At 40.8% G+C, this 22347-nt stretch overlaps 1 protein-coding gene across 1 annotated transcript; it reads right to left on the bottom strand.

Annotated features, from left to right (window-relative positions):
* Positions 1–429: 429 nt before the first annotated feature.
* On the bottom strand, positions 430–22080 carry LOC144657315 (uncharacterized). Its single transcript, XM_078517651.1, has 19 exons — positions 21803–22080; positions 21474–21666; positions 17817–19098; positions 17123–17261; positions 16430–16747; positions 15905–16244; positions 15022–15320; positions 14017–14159; positions 12670–12869; positions 11897–11971; positions 11695–11723; positions 11506–11583; positions 11177–11242; positions 10909–10982; positions 10359–10477; positions 8442–9505; positions 6637–7449; positions 3725–3921; positions 430–3214 (listed from the first exon to the last, which is right to left on the bottom strand). The coding sequence occupies exons 1-19, from the start codon at positions 21908–21910 to the stop codon at positions 1765–1767; spliced, it is 6987 nt and encodes a 2328-aa protein (XP_078373777.1). The 5' UTR covers positions 21911–22080; the 3' UTR covers positions 430–1764.
* Between the last annotated feature and the right edge of the window lie 267 nt (positions 22081–22347).

Genomic DNA, 22347 nt, shown 5'->3' with positions numbered 1-22347 from the left:
TTTATGGTAATGACGTTACATTTAGTCAGTTATTTTAGAAAATTCTTTTCGATGATGTGCTGTGACACTAGCCGACTTTCAGGATTGAAGTATTAGTATGCATATGGGGCCCTGAGAGGACTCTAAAGCCTGGATCTCATATGATCGCCTCGATCGTTTGCAAAATCTGAGACGATCGTAGGCGATCGAAGCGATTGAGGTTCTCATATAGTCGTCCCGATCGTCTGGTATGAGTGAAGACCTACGAAAATCAATCATTTTAGTCCAAGACAACACAATGGCAGCCTTCAGATCAGATAAAGCGCTTGATTATTTATGCAACTGATTAGACACTGTTTTTGTCTGGGCAAAAAGTTTTTTTTTTTAAGACCTCCCATTGACAAAGATGAGGAATATTTCAAAATAATGGCGCATTAACAAAAGACAACCTCTTTAGCATATGTTTTTTTCGTACCATTCTAAGATTTTATTAAAGATCGTAAAATTACTCAAACCTGTCCTAACAAACTAGTGAAAATAAGCGTGTACAATTTTTGTTTCCCAGTCTTTCGAGGAAGTTCTGTACCTCTCAAAAACGTATATTATATACATACATTGACTAATATGCTCGTGGCTTGAATTCTATTTACATACTTGTGAAAAATTAAAATACTATTCGCGTTCTAAGTTCTTAGTACAGTGAAACTCTACTTAAATCTCTATAGTGCCACCCGATCGCTTCTTCGTAACCAATCGGCCGATAATCGTTTGGTCGCGATCAATCGGAATATCTTCGAAATACGTTACCTTTCACCGAAAGTTTCACGGCAATGATTTTACTAAAAAAAGTACATTCGCAAGAACGCTAAATGACTGTTAAGTTACAATAAATTTAACCTACCCTTTAAAAGTCCTCATTTAAGAACTTAATTCACAACTTAAGTTCTTTACGCCATTTTCGTCACAAAGCTTTTTGAAATCACAACAAAATATCAGCAGCACTCTCTTCGAGCCCATTCACAATTTACCGCCGCAGTTACTAAAGTGCTACTTTTAAAAGTCTAATTAAAAAATCTATTGGCTCTTTCGAGCAAATAATAAATCTATAATTATTTCTCTGCTTGTATTTATAACGTAATAGAATATGGGGTGGCATATGAAAAAGCATTTTTAGCATTTATATTTCTCACGTACAAGATAATCTAAAAACAAATTAAAAACTCAAACGTTAGTCAAAAGCGGTGAAGCTCGCAATGAAACCAGCGAACAAACCGAGTTCAGAGTTTTCTTTCTTAAAAAATTCTGGCTTGGAGAGAAAAAAACATCGATACTGGCAAAGGTGTCTGAAAACTATCACAGGTAAAATTGCGGTGCTGCAGTGATTTCTTCAATACTAGGACTACTTGATTTCCCGTAGAAAACACAAACGTTTCAGTCCAAAATTTCAAATTTTACTTATCAATTTTTGAGACTGCAACGTTCAGAATCGCACATCCAGATCCCACTCGGCTCAGGGCAAGTCGCCGTGGAAGATCTGCACACACGCTCAATTCATGATGTCCGATTGAGCATTGTTACTTATTTTGGCAGTATCAATGATTTTCTCTCGCCATGCCGAAAATCAAAATTTAGAAAAATTCATGGTCAATTCTGGGCGTGATCGTAATTGCTATGACTTTCATATTGCTCAAAATGTTTAGAAGATCAATGTTAATATTGCACGGCCATGCAAATCTCCTGCACGGATACATTATTATTGCACCATCCTGCGCGGATATGCTATCGTCAAGGAGAGGTTAAATCGCCATTCATTTGCGCCAATTGTTCCTTCTGCCATTTCGATGTCCTGATTTTCTCCTTGGGCGTGTCTTCATTAAACATTTTAAGTTTATCCCTGAAGTCTAGCTTTTCCGGTTTCTTAGAAACAAACTGGGTTTCAGATTTCTCCTCGTCTGTCAAGGACATCCGCCCCAGGCGTCCGCGGGTAATCTCTGTTCCATTTAGCTCGTCGTTATCCAGCCGCGCGGGTTTAGGAGCGTACTGAGACGGGGAGCGAGGTGGCGGCCCGTCAAGGACGTTCTCCTGAGAGCCATACCTGACAGGGGGCGGGGGAGGCCCTTGCTGGTTTAACTCAAAAGCTGCTGGATAAGACACAGGCCGAGGTCGCCTTGGGTATGTCGCGTAGCTTGGGTAGGCGGACGATGACGTAATTGGCGGCTGACGAAGAGGTACTCCCGAGCTAGAGTACGGCGCGGGGAAGTCCGGTTGACTCCGGGGCCCCGGGGCAGAGATAGTCACCCGGGAAGTGTAGCCAGCACTTGGCGATGATCGATCACCACTTAGAGCGGCGTATCTCTCAAAGCTTTGCGTTGATTTCGGTGGGGGTGGGGGTGGAAAGCCAACGTCTTCTAACAACTCGTCAGGGGGTGGGGGCGGTGGCGGAGGAGGTGGAAGATCGTCATCGTCGTCGTCAGGGAGGGGTGGCCTAGCAGAATCTGGTACTGCGTCGCTTGGGGCCCGCGTGTTCACGTACCTGACACTGGGGGCCGGGGTGACCCGTGCTGTGTAACCCGAGGGTGTTCCAACAACGTATGTTGGGGAGTTGGGCTCGCGAATCTCTGTCGCCACATTCGAAAAGGACACTTGTTTCTTGGGTCGAGACGTACTGGGATTACGAAGAACCGACACGGGTTCGGAACGCCGTCGGTTAATCTCGTCGTCGATCAGTTTCCGCCTCCTTTCGTAATCGGCGGTAGCGCGATTCTTCAGTTCACTGACGTGTTCTTCAGTTGACGGCTTCCGCGTCCTTCCTTCCTGGAGCATCTGTTCTTCCAGCTGTTGCTTCCGTAGCTGCTCCTCCTTCTCTTTGACAATCCTCTGCTCCTCAAGCTGCCTCCTCCTGTCGAACTCTCGCCTCGCCTCCGCCTCTCGTTCCTCCTCAGCCCGCAGCCTTTCTTCTTCCTCCTTCTGCTGCTGACTCTGCCGCCGTAGCCGATCCTCCTGATCACGCCGCTGTTGTATCTCCAGCCGCTTCTTGTTGCGTTCTTCTTCCTCCTGCATCTTCTTCTCGAGCCTCACTCTCTCTTGCTCCATCCTCTGCTGATCTCTCTTCTCTCGCTGCTGTTGCAGCCACTCTTCCTGTTCTCTGTCGCGCTGCTCCTGTATTCGCCGTTGAGCTTCTTTCTGCTGCTCGCGATCTAATTCAAACTGCTGGAGGCGGCGTTGTTGTCGCTCTCTGAAAGAAAACCCACAAACAGTATTAGAAATACAATCCTTGTAACCCCGGCTTTTTTTTTTTTTTTTTTAAAAAAAATTATTGTAAATTATTAAAAACCTTCTAAAAAAAAAAAAAAAAAAATAAAAAAAAAAAAAAAAAAATTTTTTTTTTTTTTTTCTTCCCCCCAACCAAACAAAATTTTTTTATTAAAAAACCCCCCCCATTTTCCCCTTTTTTTCTTTTCCCCCCCCCCTTTCTTCCCTTTTTTCACACATTCCCTTTCTTCTTACCCCCCACCCCCCCCCCCCAAAAAAAATAAAAAAAAAATTTTCTCTCCCACAAAACTCTCTAAAAATTGCCAAGACTGACCAACTTCTAACATCTCTTTACAATATCAGAGAATCAATCAATCAGAGAAGTGACGAGAATTAGGAAATCATCAGTTAGTGTGGTGATGTGCTAGCAAATTCTCAGATCTAAACTTAAGACAACTGTATGGAAACCGCTAAAGAGAATTTATTAAGTCACCTTAAAAGCTTTTCCTCCTCCTCTTCCTTCTGCTGCCGTCTTTTCTCAGCTTCTTTCCTTTCCCTTTCTCGTCGAATGTTTTCTTGAAGTAACAAGTCGATCTTTCTCCCTCGTTCCATTCTCTCCTCTTTATCAGGTGCGTGGTATTTCACGCGTGTAACTGACACCAGTCCCCCTGCAGCCCGTTCCTGTACAACCTGCACACAATATAACAGTAGTTTAATTATTGTTAAGGGAAGACATGGTCTCTGTGCAGTGCAATACAGTCGCAGCTCTCGTAAGCGGACACCCTATGAATGAATTCAGATCAACGTTCGTCAATTTTTTATTGGAAACATCTTCGTTTTAGGAAATTCCTTGGGCGTATCGGTTGCCTGGCAACTCGGAACGGGAAAAAGAGAACAGATTTAAAAGTCTCTTAAGCGGCCACTGGAGGTGAAGGGGATAAATGGCCGCTTAACCAGCTAACAAGAACCGGTTGGACATGGATGTCGACAAACAAGCACTGAAATATGGTACTGTAATTACTGTAAAATCATTGTGACGAACGGCGATGTAAAGTTGATTGATTACCACAAGATGCAAAGGTTTTTTTTATAGGATTTTCTTTGGGGTGTCCGCTTACGGGAGCTTAAAAACAAAGAAAAAGTCTAAGTCGTAACCTTTGAAAGTGTCCGCGGCCGCTTACGGGAATGTCCGCTTACGAGAATGTAAAAATACAGAGTTTGTATGGGAGTTAACACGGGGTTTTAAACAAGGCGGCCAAAGTACAGCTGTCCGCTTACGAGAGTGTCCGTTAAGAGAGCTTGGACTGTATCAGCGAGTCGCGTTTTTACTACATGTATAAAAATAAACAAAGTATACCCAATCCAAGACAAAGAGACCACTCGTTTAGCGTAATTTAAAACAGTTTATGAATGAACTGAAAAACGGAGTTGCATCGAATACAAATCTGCCCTTAAAATCGTTCCGTCTTTTGCAATACTAATAGGTTCACCCGAGGTATTTGATAACGCATGATTCATAAACTCGTATCCCACTTGCCGCAAGCATTTTACTATAGCGCGCATACAGTTCGATAACATAAAGAAAACTAGAAATAAATTTAAATAGTTTAATAGAAATCTAAAAAAACTAAATAAAAAAACTCAGGACGGTTGTCTCACGAAACTGAAAATTTTCGTCAAATCATTTTATCACTTTTAACATTTTCAGAATGCCTTACCCATTTTGAGGAAAGACTATCGAGCAAAACAAGAAAACATTTGAAAACTAAACTAATCAAAGATTATTACGAAACTAAAAGTTGTCCCTGTCAAATGGATTAACCATTTAGAAGAAAATGAATGGAGCCAAAAACGTCAAGAAAACAACATTATGAAACCAAAGTGGATCAAATACAAAGGAAAATCGATTTTTGTCACACTCAACATGGCGGCGAAAGACAAAACATTTGGTATTGGGGGAGCACATGGAACGCAACTGTATTCTGAGGTTCTAAAACATTTGAAATCATAATTAAAACAACTTATTTCCTGAAGGATAGATTTCTAAATCTTTATTATAATTACACATTTTACGAATTAAGGCTTTCATTGCCTAACATATAAAGTTTCAAGCATAAACTTCAAAAAATTTCATTCAATACGATATCATAATCGAGAAAAGTAAAGAAATATCCTATGTAACAATTAAAAGTGGAGGGCAGAATTAAGTGACATCGATGCAAAAATATAATCTGGACAAAACACCGCTTTCGGTATGACAACATGAATTTATGGAAATAAAAGATGGAATGCGTTTTGTGAGAAAGATGTAAGTCAGACGACCGAGGCCTGAGCTCATCGAAAAAAAAAACCGATTTTTCCTAAGAGGAATCAAAGCTTTAACCTTCGACCACAAGTCACAAATTGGGGAAAGATATTTAGCGTAAAAGAAATAAGAGAACGTTTTTAAACCCACCTCACAAGTTGCGTTAAGAAATAGTGTTGTCAGAAAGTTAAGTTCAGATCCGTAACTCACGGTTGTGAATTCAGGACGTCAAATTGAAAAAAAAAAAATAAGCATACGGCGCGAAGATAAAATAACACCGAAAATTTGCGTATGACAAAAGAGCTATGACGTCAACGACTCTGAACCAATCACGGCGCAGCTACTAAAAGCCGCTCAACGCAAATAGATCGCTTGTGATTAGAAAACATAGAAAAATCCTTCAGCCTTTTTAGTTTCACAAAAAAAAACTTTTACTACATAGTATTGAAGAAGTAATAGAAATAGCTTCTGTTATATTCCTAAAATATGTGCATTTCGCCGATAAAATATATTAAAAATTGAGCTTTAAAAGCTGTTAAAATATCACTAAACGATTTCAATCTATTTGATCATCATCAGAGTAAAAATCTGCATGAAGCTGAGTGTTTTTATGGTTTAGGCTTTAATCCATTACGTAATACCAGTTCCCATGGGGGACAAGGTTAGGTCAAATGATTGGACTTGTTTGTTAAGTTCTGGTTGGAAATGGCGATGTAAAACGCTTCTTTTAATTCTATTCTCCTTCTCCTTCATCTGCGAATGATCGGTGGTTAGAACGACCCACGAGACCTTGTGATTTGGGTGTTTCTTAGTCTGTTTAGCTGGCTCCGACTGCCCATTAACATCTGAACGCTCGTTGGCACGAACCTCCAGTTTGCGTGCTGTTACGCCAATACATGTTTGTCCACAACGACATGACGTGCGACGGATGTATGTTTTTGTCTTTTCATTAAGTGATATTTTAACAGCTTTTTAACCTCAATTTTTAATATTCCCAAAATACTTTCTGAAATCTGAAATGCGTGTTCTGAACGATCAATGCAGATATTCTCCTAACTGTGTCGAGGCAACGAAAGAGATGAAACGTAATGAGAATTTACCTCTGAATCGTCACCAGCCTCCTTCCGTTTCCTTTCTTCTTCAAGGCGCTTCTTAAATTCGCGTTCGACTTCATCGGCAGTTAGGGACTCAATTGTGTCTAGGTACTCTTTGCTTCCCTTGCCGCTCGACAGCTTTGAAAGCCGTGCCTGCTCCATGTTCCTGAATTGCACCTCTTCTTCCTCGAGTTGTTTCAAGTGGTCTTCCCTTTCCCGCTGCTCGTCTAACTCCTCCTTTTGCAACTGGTTCATAATGCGTTCCTCTTCGGCGCGCTCACGCTCCTCCCGTTCACGTTCTGCACGTTCACGTTCCACACGTTCACGTTCACGTTCCGCGCGTTCGCGTTCAATGCGTTCAAGTGCTTGTCGGTCTCTTTCTCGGCGCTCACGTTCCAAACGTTCTCGTTCTTGTCTCTCACGCTCTGCACGTTGACGTTCCTGCTCTTGCTTTTCACGCTCGAATCTTTCACGTTCCTGACGTTCTCGTTCCTGTTTCTCGCGATTGCCATACTCCTCTTGCTCTCTCTTCTGTCTTTCTAAATGGTAGCGATACGCTGTTTCGTCTTGTGGACGGCGTTCCAATGTGCTTTCTCTTTCCTCGGCAATTTTTGCCTCTTCCCGCTGCCAGCGAGCAAACTCCTCCTTTTCGTGTTGTTTCAAATTATCCTGCTGTTCGCGTGTTTTTCGATCTTGTTCACTTTCACCTGGTCGAGGTGCTTGCGCGCCAGATTGCTTGACCATAATGTACCGGCCGTAGCGTGAGTTGCGGCTGTCGATGCGAATTGGACTGGACGGAGGCTCATCCGGGGACTTGTCCTGAGAATACAAGAACAACCAATCAGAAACAAGGTTAACGCGCGGTCAGAAGCAAGCTAGGCACGCAAGAAGTTTAGGTAAGGAAGCTACAAGACTACGAATCAGAAAGACAGCGTAAAGCTGTTGGCTAGCCGAGACGAAAGAAAGGCCGGTAAAAGCGAAACTCGAAGAAATGATTCTGCAGTTCAAAGAACAAAATACATCACTATAAAGTTTCTGATGTAAAAACCACCCAAAAAAAACGGTTAACCCCCACACTCCCCCCTCCCCCCTTTACCCAGAACACCTCTGAAAGGAACTTTCCACGCCTCTGTAAAGGCCGTCACCTAAAGGAATATTACCTACTGTTTGAAATAAATAATAAGGGAACTATAATTTACTTATATGCCGTAATTAGATTAATGTTCTATTAAAGTGCTACTATGATAATTTTTTGATCTTCATATTTTTACATTGTCGTGAACAATTAGACTTTCTTACTCACCTTGCCAAATTTCAATCCATTACGAACATCAGAAGTCGTTGTATTATAACATTTATTCCAGAGAATTTACGGCCGCCATTAATCAACCTTGTTCCAAGGCTTGGTTGCGAATATGGAGAAAATGACGTCAAAGGCTAAAATACCTCACGGGTTAAAATTAGAATAACAATCAGCATAGAAAATTGCACGAAAAACAAGCCCAAAGTTTTTGTTACTTTTCGCGTGATTTTTAATACATATTATTATTATAATTTCAACCCGTGAGGTATTTTAGCCTTTGACGGCATTTTCTCCCTATTCGCAACCAAGCCTTGGAACAAGGTTGTTTAATGGCGGCCATAAAATATCGGAAATAAACGTTAAAACAAAACGACTTCTGATGTTCGTAATGGATTGAAAATTTGCAAGGTGAGTAAGAAAGTCTTATTGAACACGAAAATGTAAAAATATGGAAATCGAAAATTTGATCGTAGTAGCACTTTAAAAGCATTGTTATTGTTACACAAACCTCCCTAGGTGATCCTCTCCCAGGTGATGTTGCCCCAGGGGATGTGGGTGAGGCGTAAGCCCGATTTCTGTTCTCTCGAGCCACTATCTCGGGTTCCTCGATTTTCACGGTCAGCGGTGACCTTTGCCGTTCTTTTTCAGTTTCTTCAGGCTCGAATCGGACTCTGTATGGAGAACGGACGGGTTCAACTTGAATAGCCTGGGGAGAGGCACGTGGTGGTAATTCCACAGGTTTCTTATGCCGCCGTTGCTGTTCTCCGATCATTTTCAGCGCGTCTTCAGCTCGTTTGCGTTCTACCTCCTGCCGACGCCTCTCTTCACCAAATCGTCGCTGTTCGTCTATCCTTCGTTCTTCTTCTCGTCGGCGCTCCTCGTCCAACCTTCGCTGCTCCTCGGCTAGCCGTCTTTCTTCTCGTGCGCGAGCCTCTTCGATTCTTTTTTGTTCCTCCGCGTACAAATGCTGCTCTTCGAGTCTCCGTTCCTCTTCTCGCCGACGTTCTTCTTCTAATTTCTTCTGTTCCTCGGCGCGTCTTCGTTCCTCGTCCAATCTTCGTTGTTCTTCGGCGCGTCTTCGTTCTTCCTCGTCCAACCTTCGTTGTTCTTCGGCGCGTCTTCGTTCTTCATCCAATCTTCGTTGTTCTTCAGCACGTCTTCGCTGTTCCTCGAGCCGCCTCTCCTCCTGAAGTTTCCTCTCCTCTTCAAGTCGCTTCTGTTCTTCGGCTTGCCTGCGCTCTTCCTCGAGTCTTCTCTCTTCTTCTTCTCTATACCGCCTATCCCTATCAGCTCGGATGCGTTCTTCCTCCATCCGCCGCTGTTCCTCAGCGTATCGCCTTTGCTCTTCCAGTCGCCGTCTCTCATCGTCTCCATCCCTTCTCTTCCTATCTTCGTCTATCTGCCACTGCTCCTGATAGCGCCGGTCCTGGTCCTCTCCATTCCACCTGTACGACTGGTCTCGGTCCTGCTGTAACCATCGACCAGGAGACCGCTGCATCTGTTGTTCGGAGATCGTTGGCGATGCCTGAACCAGTTCTTCGTTATCCACTGCTACAAGCTTCTGTTGGGGCTCTGCATGAGAAAATAATACATTTTATCAGATTCCTGCTGTAGCTTATTTGAAAAGAAGTTTAATGTCCGAGAAAGAGAAAAATAATTTTAGGTAATTATTCTCTTGGTGTGCTTAAAGTGGCAGGGTCACAACGATTTGGTGCGACTTGGGGTGGGAAAGAAGTGGACTTGAAAAAAGACTTGAAAAAGTCAGGCTGTCGTTTTCAAGTTTGTTAGTATTAATTGGAAGAAATCATTTAACCACCTTTGATCTCTGTTTATTCAGATCTTGGAGAATTAATTTATTCCTTTCTTTTGTTGTTCAAAAGTTATTTTGTTGGTCAGTGAGTGCACCCTCATAATTCTAAAATAGTTTACACAGAAATTTATAAGACATCTCGTGACAGAGCCCCTTTATGGTCTTCATCAGCGAGAGAGGGAAAACTTCCACACTATATGAATTTACGTGCGTAAGTAAAAAGGTTTTAACAGACAAGATTGAAATAAAATTTAAATCTTGTGTAAAACTTCAAGGCTATACACCATTTTAATAAGTCGAGGGGCCATTTTGAAGTTTTATTTTTCCACGAATGACGTCATTAATAAAATAATTATTCAAAATGACACCTCGGCTTATTGCAATGGTAGATACGTCGAGGCGCAAATAAATATTTCATTAACAACGTCATTTGGGGAAAGTTAAATATTCAAAATGGTGTCTCGACCTATTTAAATGGTGTATAAATGTTTTAAAATACTACGTTTCGGGCAGGTTTACTCTCATTTTCAGGTAGTTGCAAAATGACGGACTGTTGCTGTTCTCAAACACTGTAGGAATATCTTCAGTCTCCAAAAAGGATCTCAATTCACATACCTTTCGTAACCATTGGTGACGGCTGACTGAGCAGGGTAGCCAGGCCATGATAAATGGCTCCTTGTTTGGCAATCCGCAAAGTGACATTAGGTCCTGATTTGACCATCAGCTCCGCGGCCCTATGAAAAGCACAAGTTAAAAAATATATAAGAAATAGATCATTTTCCCCTCAGAGACCAGTTTCTTCATTCTCGTGACCTGTACAGTGACTTAGTACCGACAATTTTAGGAGAAATCCTATGATGATCACTGAAGTGAGTAACAAAGACAAGAACGTCTGATTCCGACAGCGAGCTATTTCTCACCGGGGAAATTTGCTACGCGAAAGTTGCACGAAACGTTCCTTAGTGTAGCGTAAAAAATCGCTTGCCACAGTAGAAAGTGACACCCATTTGTACTCCTCTCAACGCTTCCTACAGTAAAAACATTGCGAGACATCATTTAAAGGTTTGTTACTGTTTTTGTGCAACCAAATCACGAGGCAAGCCACACAAAAACGTGAATGCCAAGTGTAAAATTTATAAAAAAAGTTATCCTAATCTATACTAACCGCTCTTGTGGAACGCCAACCAAGCTTTCACCATTCACAGCTAAAAGTTGATCTCCTGCTCGTAAACGTCCATCCTAAACAGAAAATAAATTAGGAGAATGTAAGGTGAATTTGTAATACGTGATTACTGACCTAACTTCACAGTTATTTCGTTTGTCACACAACACTTCTTCAGGAGGAGCGTTGCGTGACTGAAATTATTCGTCGACTCATCGCACAAAAATCACATTATAGACAAAATTAATTGCTTTCGTTTCATTTTACTAACCTTTGCAGCAGGTCCGTCTTTCACGACCTGTTTGATGTAAATACCGAGTTTGTCTTGTCCGGCGCCCTAAAAAAAATAAACGCAAATTAATCATTCATAGTTCTCGCTTACGGGAAGGGCACGATAAACATTCTTGAAAGGATTGTTACGTGCGATTAACAAGTAACGCGTGCTTCGACGCAGTTTTTTCGCGCGAAAATATTCCACGCGCGATTTAACCTTATTCATCTGTGGTCAGAATAAAAAAAACCCCCAAAAAAATATATAAAAAAAAAAAAAAAAAAAAAAAAAACAAAAAAAAAACCCTAAATCCCTTTAAAAGAACCTACCTTTGCGGCAACAATGCTAAGACCCATGCCTCCCTTTCCTTTGTAGAAAGCGACGTCCATAACTTCAGGAGTCTGGGACTAGAGAAAATCAAAAGGAAGTTAATTGAAGGCGGAAGTAATCTAGCAACTGAATGAGGAAATTCTCCTACTTAGTGACTGTTAGGGCAGTCCATAACAGTTAGTATTTACCTGTGGAGATCTTGAGGACATATCACCACCTGAGAAAATGAAATAGAAATGTTAAAGAAATACGGTATAATTAAAAATTACTTCAGTTGTGTGCTAGTAAATTTGCATGGGAAGCAAAATAAGATAAGATAAGATAACTTTATTTTAACACGGTATTTCCATCAGCCTATTTTAATTGCGTTGTGTTAAAACGTTTTCTTACCGCTGTCTCTGTGTTTCGCATGATATACAGTCCATAAACCAGATGAAGACGGTTGAATTGTCAGCCTGCACAAACCTGCAACGGAACCATGTGCGGTTTAGGGAAGAGAAATATTTGATGACAGAAAGACTTCGAGGAGAATCGTCTTCTGAGGACTTCCCCCTTGCTGAACTACAATTTTACAACAGGCCAACGTTGTTGACTTTTAAAAGATGTGTTGTATAAAATGGTCTTCTTGTGCACGTTATGGTTGACACAAAAGACTTTGAGGATCTTCTTATACACCTCTTTCCAAAATGGCCGAAAAGACCTGTATTCTTTTGTCTTAATGTTAATTGGCCTTTAAGGCCTCGTTTTAATCCAAAAATTCTATTGTATTCTGCAGATGCGATCGAGGCTACGAAGGCCAATTAACATAAAAACAAAAGAATGTATTTTCCGCCATATTGAATAAGGGTGTATGACTTTCCACTGAACTACAATTTTATAAGACACTAACGTTTTCGACTTTTAAAGGAAACCGTGTTTTTGTAGATGGATTTCTTGTTTGGTAGCAATGGATATGTTGAGGTTCAATTTTACCTTAAAATTAGAACAATTAGTACAATTTGATTTTTTGCTTTGTTCTAGTGTTAATGTATGATAATATGATAATAAATATAAAAGAAAGGAAAACTGCTTGTTAACAGGCAATAACAGACAAGAAAGTGTACTAAAGGCGTATGTATTTGCGAGCGGAATTAATGCACGAGTACATGGTATTTACGACTTACCAATTCCCGCAAGGGGGTTCAAAAACTCTTTCAAACCAGGAGGGACACCGCGGATCACTTCACTAGAGTACCTATCCTCAGGGAGCAAGAATGGGAGCTGAAGCTGAGGGTCCTCTTCCAGTGTCACGTCTTGGCCCTGGTTACGAATGAGCTCGTCTGCTGTGTTCTCAGCGACGGCCACGACACTATCTATCAAATCCCTGTAAATAAATATTCTTCTCTTTAACATGTGCGTAACAATGGAAAAATTATACTTCTCGTTCAGCAATTTTGCCTGCAAGTTTATTATTTCCCCGTTTAATTTTGTCACACCTGCCAAAAAGCAACTTATTTCCGCGAGGGTTAAATTACGTTCAGAGTCACGAAAACCCTTTTTTTTAAATACCGTCTTTTAAAAAACATACGGAGGCTTATGATTGAAGCTATTCAGTTTCAACTGAACAAGCGCTGGAAATAGGCCAAAGCTATTCAAAAACTTTCGTTGAATGAGGTTTAAGTCTACTGAATTTTCAGCCTTTTTGAAGGCCTCCGCAAACAAGGAAATATTGTTTTAGGTCGCGTTTTTTCCCCGAACGCAACATTTGTTGTGAAAGCAAATTCAGCTTCTGAAAAGCAAAGCAATCTGGATTTTTATTAAGAAATCTGCTTCCGAAACATATTTATTCTAAGTTTACGCAGAAGCAAAACACTTTTAGCTTCCTGCTCTTTTGCGCATCAAAGAAAGTTTTTCCATGGGAAACAATAAAAAAAAAAAACGTTTCCGCAACAATTTGTTTTCGTTTGCAGGACACTAAAAACACGACAAACGCTTCCCTCTGGACGATGACCAAATTCACAAAAAATAAACCCTTGAGAGAATACCAGGCATTAAGGTGGATAAAATTTACAACAATAAAAATCTTTATATATTGTAAAACATTTACATGTTGGGAATATTAATTATCATTGGTTAAAAGGGCTTTGTCACGGATTCTCCCAGATTTTTGAACAACCAAATTTATATTTGAGCCGCAGAAAACCTAAAAATAATGTTACACTTTTATTAAAAATTGCTATATTAGAGCACTGAAGCTGTTAACAAGCGTTTTCAGCTGCGGATGGCTCGGATGGAAATAGATTGCAATTTGAAACTTTTCGAGTTGTTTCGGCGCATCTTCAAAAAAAATATCGATATTTATAGCCGTAGCTGGATTTCTATCTGCAAATTAAGAAAATGTCTTTCTTTAAATTTTCCAAGATAATATCGCTCATGGGTTAAAAGTTGCCTAGTTTACCATTAATTTCAGAACAGTTTAGACCAAAATTCTGGGAAATCCCCGTAAGGTAGCCCCATTAAGGTATACGAACCTTGGAATATCAAGTTCATCAGGTGCGGGTCTGTAGTTTTGAAGCAGAGCACGCAGTTGTACTGAGTTTAGCTTGTAACATACTGATGATATGGAGTTAATATCACTGTGAGAATTCTTGGGAGACTGAAGTAAATGAGCCGCCTAATATGGAATAAAAAAAGAGAAAGGAAAAACACTAAATTGTAGACATAGCCAAAAGAACGCTCTGCATGCATTTCCTCTTCATAAATTATTGATTGTCTGGGTTGGGAAAAAATTCAAGACTATAAAACAACATATAAACAATGGCTTTTTATAAAAGACTAACACGAAAAAAAAAACATACAACGGCCCTCTCTCTCCCCACTCAAAAAGACAGTGATTATAAAACTCTGCGACACAGTAGCTTTCAAATTTATAAATTAAAATAATTACCAAACAAATTTTGCTAAACTTTGAAGACTACACTTGATTTATTAAGCCCTTAAAGAGACAGGAAAGGCGATATTGGACACATCCTTCAATGAGATTCAAAACTGTGTTGCCAAAACCATTTAGCAACAGCAAACAGTGTTGGCAAACACCATATATTATAGGTTACCCAGGAGTTTTAGAGAGGCTGTCCACACAATTTACAGGTATACCCACTTAGACCCTGGGTACTAGCTGCATGCAAAAAGTCATTTTTATCCATCAATTGATCTGGCAGGACTCGATTTTCAAAGGACCCTAGTCAGCCTCTGCCATTTTCGATGGCACTGAAATTATAAAATTTGTATTGTGAAGCAAAACCTTTTTGCAGTGCTGTAAGTTGTGTTTCTTGAAGTCTGTTAATAGCCTTCAACAGTTTCACAGTGATCTCTTTCGTTTAGACATGCTCTGCGTAAATATAATACCAAAACTCTAGCATGTAAACAAAAACAAAGGCGTGGCTGACTAACGTCTCATCTTTGTTTTTTTTTGTACCAGTCACACAAAGGAATGCCTGCCCCCAGAAGTTTGAACAGCAGTTTTATCAACTCACCTGCACTACACGGCACAAGTGACAGTCGGCTGCCAGTTCTAGTCCCTGTTTCTTAGCCCAAGTCTCCACCCTTCCTAGTCTCCTCCTCAGCCTGTGACCCCAGTCTCTGGTACACAGGCCCAACTGAGGTTGAAGAACCAGCTTGTTGAATATCCACATGTTGATATAGTGGAATAACTGGGAAAACACTTGAATCGTTAGAGCTGCATTCACTCTGCAACGGCGTAGCAATGACATGGCAGAAGACAGCGTGTACAGGATGTCAGAAATGGTGGGTTTTCCATGACGTCGCCGGCCACCTAAAAAGGGGGGCATTTCTTACATAAGTTAATTCAAGTTCTAATACTAATCCCGCAGGTGCAACTATTTTAAATCTTCAGAACTGAGAACAGTATAGTATCCCACCTTTTTCAACCACTTCATGCGAAGTTCTTCTTAGAGGGCAAAAACAAGGCCTAATGCAGATGGTCAAACAACCGATCCCATCCAGTGATACATAACTACTGCCCAACCCCCTCCCCCTACTCCCTGAGGGCCAACTAGGGATAGAAAATTGGAAAGTTGTCCAAAATTCATCCACTTTTATTATAGTCTTTGCCTACTGCCCCATCAGGCTGGAGCTTATCCCAGTTTCCAAAAAATTAAACAACTAAGAGTATTTCTACTTCCCCCTGGACGGGATGCTAGTCCTTTACAGTTTTACCCCCAGCATTAAATTCACTGGTACACATTTACACACCTGGGTAGAGAGAGGGCAGGCACTAGAGTAAAAGTGTCTTGCCCAAGAACACAACACGGACACCCCAGCCAGGGATCAAACCTGGACCACTGAATTTGGAGTGCTTGGAGCTAACCATTAGTCACTAGACTCACTTCTACTTACCAAGCCAGCTGTCTCCTCCAATGGGCCTTCCAGATGGTCCATATCTAAAACTGCGTTCCCCTGTAATATTATCAATAGCATCAGGATCCATCATAGAGTCTACATCACCATCTTCCATGTCAGCATCCTCTGTGATATCAAGGAATGCCGACATCAATTGTCGCAGCTCCTGTTCTACACACTGTACGAGGTGTCTGAATGCCATCTGGACTGACTGTGCCAATACTTGGTGACTGTCTTTCAAGTATGGTGATATGTCAACATCTTGCTTCAGAAAATGCAGGAGTTCAGATGAGTTTGCCATCCAAAAGGCTAAGCTTCCTGGAAGCTGGCTGTTTTCCTATAAGTGGAGATTAAACAAATGAATACATAATCAGGATTCACAGCAGATTTCTTCTTGACACATCATTCAATACATACTCTGGAATGCAGTCACAATAATAAAGAAAAAATATGATCAAAAGACAGGAAGGCAGAGTTTTAATTGTAAATAAATTTGAGATTTAATGGGACAACGTCATTTACCTCAACCGTAGACCGCACCATGTTGGCAATTTTCTGAACAGTGATACTCAAGCGTTCACCACGCTGATGTTTAGACAGTTCCTCCCGGTAAGCAGGGGAAGTGCGGTAACGACAGCACATGTAGAGTGTGTAGGTTGGCGCCAGTTTAAAGTGAACCATATCACCATTGACCTCGCTGCTGACTGCAGCAAAGAAAGCGTCTTCTCCTGATTCTCGAAACTCTAATCTTGCTGGAAGCTTGTCACCCATTTCATCCTCTGATGCGTCGTCAGTTGAGGTATGAATAATCTGTGGGGGCTGGTCCTGTCGCACCTGTGGCTGAAATAGAACACATCCAAATCAAAAATGATAAATAATTCAGGTTGACGTTTCATGCACTCTACGGCACTCAATATGGGAGGTGCTGTGGCTTTATGGTTAGTGCGCCAGACTCCAAATCTAGGGCTCCGGGTACAAGTCCTGGTCAGGGTCATTGTGTTGTGTTTTAAGGCAACACACTTAATTCTCATAGTGCCTCTCACCACCCAGATGTACATTTGTATAAATGGGCACAATGACATAATGTTGGGGCTACCCTGCGATGGACTAGCATCCATGGAGTAGAAATATTCCTAGCTGCTTTATGCTATAGAAACTGGGATAAGCTCCAGCAGTATGGGCGGCATGACCCAAGGCTTCCCTTATAATACTCACTGGCTTTTCACTTGTGTAGGTCTCAATTTCGCCATCAACACCAAAGGTGGTCTCATACATGCCAGACTGATCGTGATTGTTCGTCATTTCCATACTGTTCTGCTGCTCATACTCTCTGCTTTTCCCTGCTGGCTCAGGCCTGGGCAACAACAAAATAGCGTGTCAAGGTTAAAACTAAGGAAAAATGATGTTACTTCTTGTATACCACCACAGATACAAAGTAATAACAAGCTTTGAACAGAGCAAATCCTGAAAGGTTTTGTAGCATCTTTAACAATGTGCAGAATGACCATCAAGCTATTTTGATTAGTGAGTGTTACCAGACTGTCTGTCCAAGTAAATTTGACAAACTGTCCTCTCAATAGCCAATTCCCTCTTCCTTCTTGTTAGTGAGTTCAAGCATCCTCAAAACTTCATTGGAAGTCTTTAGAAAACTACGTTTATCTTCAGAAAAGTTCTAAAAATGGCGGGAAAAATTGGTATGGCCTTTGAACAACAATCGGAGAATCTTTGGAAATCTTCAGTATAGAAACTGCTCAAAGAGCAAAACGTTGCTGGAAGAAAAAAGGTGTTCCAAACATGAAAACCTGCCAAGTATTCCTGGGACAGTCTTAGCACTCCCCCCTCCCTCCCACAGTTCCAAAACACTCTGCTGCCTCTGACTAGAACATACAACCTTAGCTATGAGTATTACCTGTATCTGGATGGCCTCTTCTGTGAGTCAGTGTCACTTGTACTGTGCCCGCTACTAACACTAGCAGTATCAGGACCTGGTGAACTCTGGTTTACACTGTCTTCATAGGCTGGGTCACAGAACTTGAAAGTATGAAGTCTGCCAAACTTTATCACGCTGCCATGGTTAAGCTTGGTTGACTCGTAAATCCTCCTTCCATCAACGTATATTTCTGCATCACTACTAGTCCGTTCAACAGAGACAATACCATCCATGTTGGTAACCACACAATGACGCGGCAGGATATGAGGTGCAAATAACTCCAGATAACTACTTGAGGATGCCATGGACTTATCACTGCCGACCTCAGTTATTTCCATAGGTAGTCGGAAAATATTTGCTTTGTAATCCAAATCACGACCATCAGATGACATCTCCTTCAAGTAAGGCAACAAATGCTCTGGATATTGATTGGCAAGTCTTTCTCCTATTGCTTTATCTGAAGTGCTATCCATTGGTACTCTTGAGGGTGATTTTGACCTTCTCTTTTGTTTTCTGTACTGTGGCAAGTTTGCTCTGCGACGCAAATGGAAAACAACATGGCCTTGGGTTTTAGGCCATGTGGCAGCGATAGCCAGTGGATTGTCCTCATCGTGAACAACCCTTTCTTTGCCAAGTGTACTTCCACCATTCTGACCTCCAGGTGGTATGTTCACCATTACTAGACAGTACTCTTCAGGATTTTCCTTTTCCATCTGGTATTTCTCTAATGCCTCTTTAACAACATGTGTTGTTGGATCACGCATTGAAACAAGAAGAGTCTTGTATGGGATCTCCGGCTTCAAAGTTTCAGCAAAGATTTTCAGTGTTCCCCCACTGTCTGCCCCTCCTTCACTGCTTTGAAATTCTTGAAGCTTGCGCTCAAGCTTTCGTTGGCGACGCATTTTCATGACAATTTCTGGGTTAGAGATGCTTCGCGTAAAGCTGGTTTCAGGTAGCTCATCGTAAAGTATTTGTGCAATAGCCGAGTCGTCGCTAGTTTTTGTGGGAGATGAGGGTTGACCAAGCAGTTTGGCTTTCTTAGCTTCTTCTTCCCTTTTCTTTTTAAGCTCTTTCTTCTCGCGCTTTGACAACTTCCTCTTGAAGCTTTGACCAGGATCATTTTCATTGTCGGTTGCAAAAACATTTGTAGCAACCAGGGTTTCTTGGTCACTCTTTAGTAAAAATCTCCCTTCTCTGTCATCTTTCTGCCATGAAAGTTGGACACATAAAGGCCTGTCATCTTTTCCAAGTTTCCTGGACTCTGCAGATAAATTCAGAAAGCAATATATTAGGGATGCAATCAATTACAAAGCTATTATACTGAGAACTTAAATATTATGATGTCTCATCTCAAATGTTTAGACCACTGAATTCTATTCAAAATGTTCATCATTCAAGATAGTAATAAAATACACAAATTTATTAAAATTGATGAAACCCTGGCTAGTGTGTGTTTATTCAAATGAAGTTACTGAGCAGAACTTTCATGTGATACTATTTACCATGTGGCACAATCAAGGTAGTTCAAATTCCACTCTATAAATAATCCTAGCATGTGACCATTCAAATGAAAGCTATTGAGCAGCACTTTCGTGTCGTACTATTTAGCATGCTGCACAAGGTAGTTTTAACTCCACTCAAACGTAACCCAAGTCTGTGACCATTCAAATGAAAGCTAATGAGCAGAACTTTAATGTGATACTGTTAACCACGCTACACAAAGATAACAAATTCAAACATTTAATCTTCTGGATGAAACCTTAGTGTGTGTCCAGGTTGTTCAACTTTTTAACCTTCTTGATGAAACCCTATAATGTAAGACAATTCAAATGCAAGCTACTGAGCAGTACTTTCATGCCGTACTGTTAAAGATGCTTCACAAAGAGGTTGTCCGGTTCTAACTCCAGTCTGTAAATAAGCCCTAGTATCACTATGTGACTATTCATATGAAAGCTATTGAACAGTACTTTCATGTGGCACTGTTAACCATGCTGTACAAAAATGACATATTCAAACGTTTAATCCTCTGGATGAAACCCTAGTGTGTGTCCAGGTGGTTCTAACTTTTAATCTTCTTGATGAAACCCTAGTGTGTGTCCAAGCAAGCTACTGAGCAGAACTTTTATGCGGCACTGTTTACAATGCTGCGCAAAGAGGTTCTTACTCCGATCCAGTCTGTAATTAAACCCTAGTATGTAACCATTCAAATCAAAGCTACCGAGCATTACTTTCATGTCGTAACATTTCATTTCAATATTATCAGCACTGTGCAAATAGGAAATTAACATGGCAATTCACTTCCTGCTTGTGGCTGACATCATAGAAAACCGTCACTCATCACGTACACATGTACTAGTAGGGCAACTCTAAATTATTCCTTCCAAAATAAATAGTTTCAATCAGCTAGGGAATATATTGTTTCCAAATTTTTGTGACCATATATGAAAATGTATAACAATCTGAGTTAGAAAAATTAATATTTTAAGTTTTAAACTGAAAGAAGTAAACTTCAAAACAAACTAATGATTGCTTTTATGTAACAACACGGATTATGCAATTGACAAAAGTGACTCTAATTACAGACAACTTGTCTGTTTCACCTCGAGTCTGCTTATTAGTATAAAATGTACACATGTATAATAATATTTTTTGCCTGGCATCTTTAAATCCTAATCTATTTCAAATGGAGACAGGGCCTGTAGCAATGTCTTTGATAAAAAAATGTCTAGCCAAAATAAGATGAGCCATAGTTGTTTACCATAGGAAGATTAAAATACAATATTTACTGTAAGCCGCTATTTCTGTTCTGGGCAATATCAAAGATATTCACAACACACCGATGAATAAAGCATAGCAGAAGTAGATAAAGTTGCAGTCATTACTGTTTTATTCTTTATCTAACTGTTAGCACAAGTACAACATAACATGAACATAAACTGCAAAAAAATTGCTTTAACTACACCTGGCTTAGATCGAACTCGTCTGCGCTTAGATGAAGAATGCTAAAAATTCCCAATCAGGAAATATGACACAAGCAATAAATACCAGCAAATTACGAAGAAGAACACTTGATCAAGCTGTATGCAGGGTCACTGTATATTGAAAGCAAAGTCACCGTACTACCTGAATAAGCTTTCTAGTGTATCGAAGTTGCGTTCTAATGAATAACTGTGAATAAGCTTGAGGTTATAATTAATTTTTCATCTCAGAAGTATTTTTAGACGCCAATCCACGGATATAACTTAAGTAGCGAAAGAAAAATTCTCGCTCGTACCACTCGACGAGGTAAGTTTCGAAGTTATACACGTAATGTAAAACTGGGCGTTTTTGTAGTTTTGTTGTTCACTGCGGTCAAGCTGCGTTTAAACTCGCTCGATAAACACTGTACAACTTCATTCGATGGTGTTGGACGAAACGTTGATACGCTAGCAAGGCAGATGGTGTGTATTACAGCGTCGGAAATACTTGATAGTAGCCGGCCCGTAGTGAAAGAAATTCTCCGAAATCGAAAAATATACGATAAAAATATAAACAATGTTGTTATAATTTGTCAAAGAAAACCCGTCGTAACGGGAAACCAGACATGAAATTTACAACCACTGCACGCGAACCACCTAACTTCGTTCAAAGGCTTACCTCCGTTCGGATGAACTTCGAAGAGTGAGTAATTCGGGTTCGAAAGCATCTTCATATCCGGGCGAAATTTTTCCACCAGGGTTCTCGTAACATCCTCTGCTGTTTCCACGCTAGTAACGCGGACACACTTTGTGGCCATTTTTGCTCCAGCATCTTGGAAGAAAAACCGCATAACTCCGCGGTACTCTAAGTCCTGTGAAATGAACACAGGCAATTGTGTGTCAACACAAACACGAACTGCACTAGAAGGGTATCTTCGTTAAAAGCAGAATTAGATCATGAACGTTCATTATTACAGTGTTAAACACCGCGTATGCGTCAAAACCTACCTCATTGGGCTCGCTAATTTCAAAGATGTCTAAACGACTCGCGTTCCATTCGGTAATCAATTTTCGCAAGTATTCCCGCTCTTCTTGCCTCGTTCGAATCACGTCCATGTTGGCTGGCTGTTCCAAGGCTTCCTTCACATCCCAGAGAAACGCTTGGACTGTTAAAAGAGTAATTCAATTCGATTCGAATAACAAATACGCATTTACACACGAGCGAGACTGTTTGACTTCAAACGGACTCCATCGACCGGACGAATATATCCCACAACCACCGTCAACGATGGAAAGAATGCATAATTACCGATCAACAGTTCCGCTCTGTGATTGGTCAGTGGACAAACGGTATGTATCGTCGCCTGCTGCGTAACATTTCTTGCGGGGGTGGGTGGGGCTGTCAGCCTCTATTTTAAACTCTGCGTGCACTAGATCAATGAACTAATATTGAATTTTTTTACCGTTAATGAAAGATCTTTTGGTCGGTAAGAGATTATCGGGACTTTCCCGAAAGCAGATATTCAAATGGCGCGCTTTCTTGCGTTCCATGT

Source organism: Oculina patagonica, chromosome 6 (assembly GCF_052425735.1).
Source record: "Oculina patagonica isolate OP01 chromosome 6, crgOcupat, whole genome shotgun sequence".
In the NCBI taxonomy this organism is placed as follows: Eukaryota; Metazoa; Cnidaria; class Anthozoa; order Scleractinia; family Oculinidae; genus Oculina; species Oculina patagonica.
Note: the sequence above shows the minus strand (reverse complement) of the source record. Positions and strands in the feature narration are given on the sequence as shown.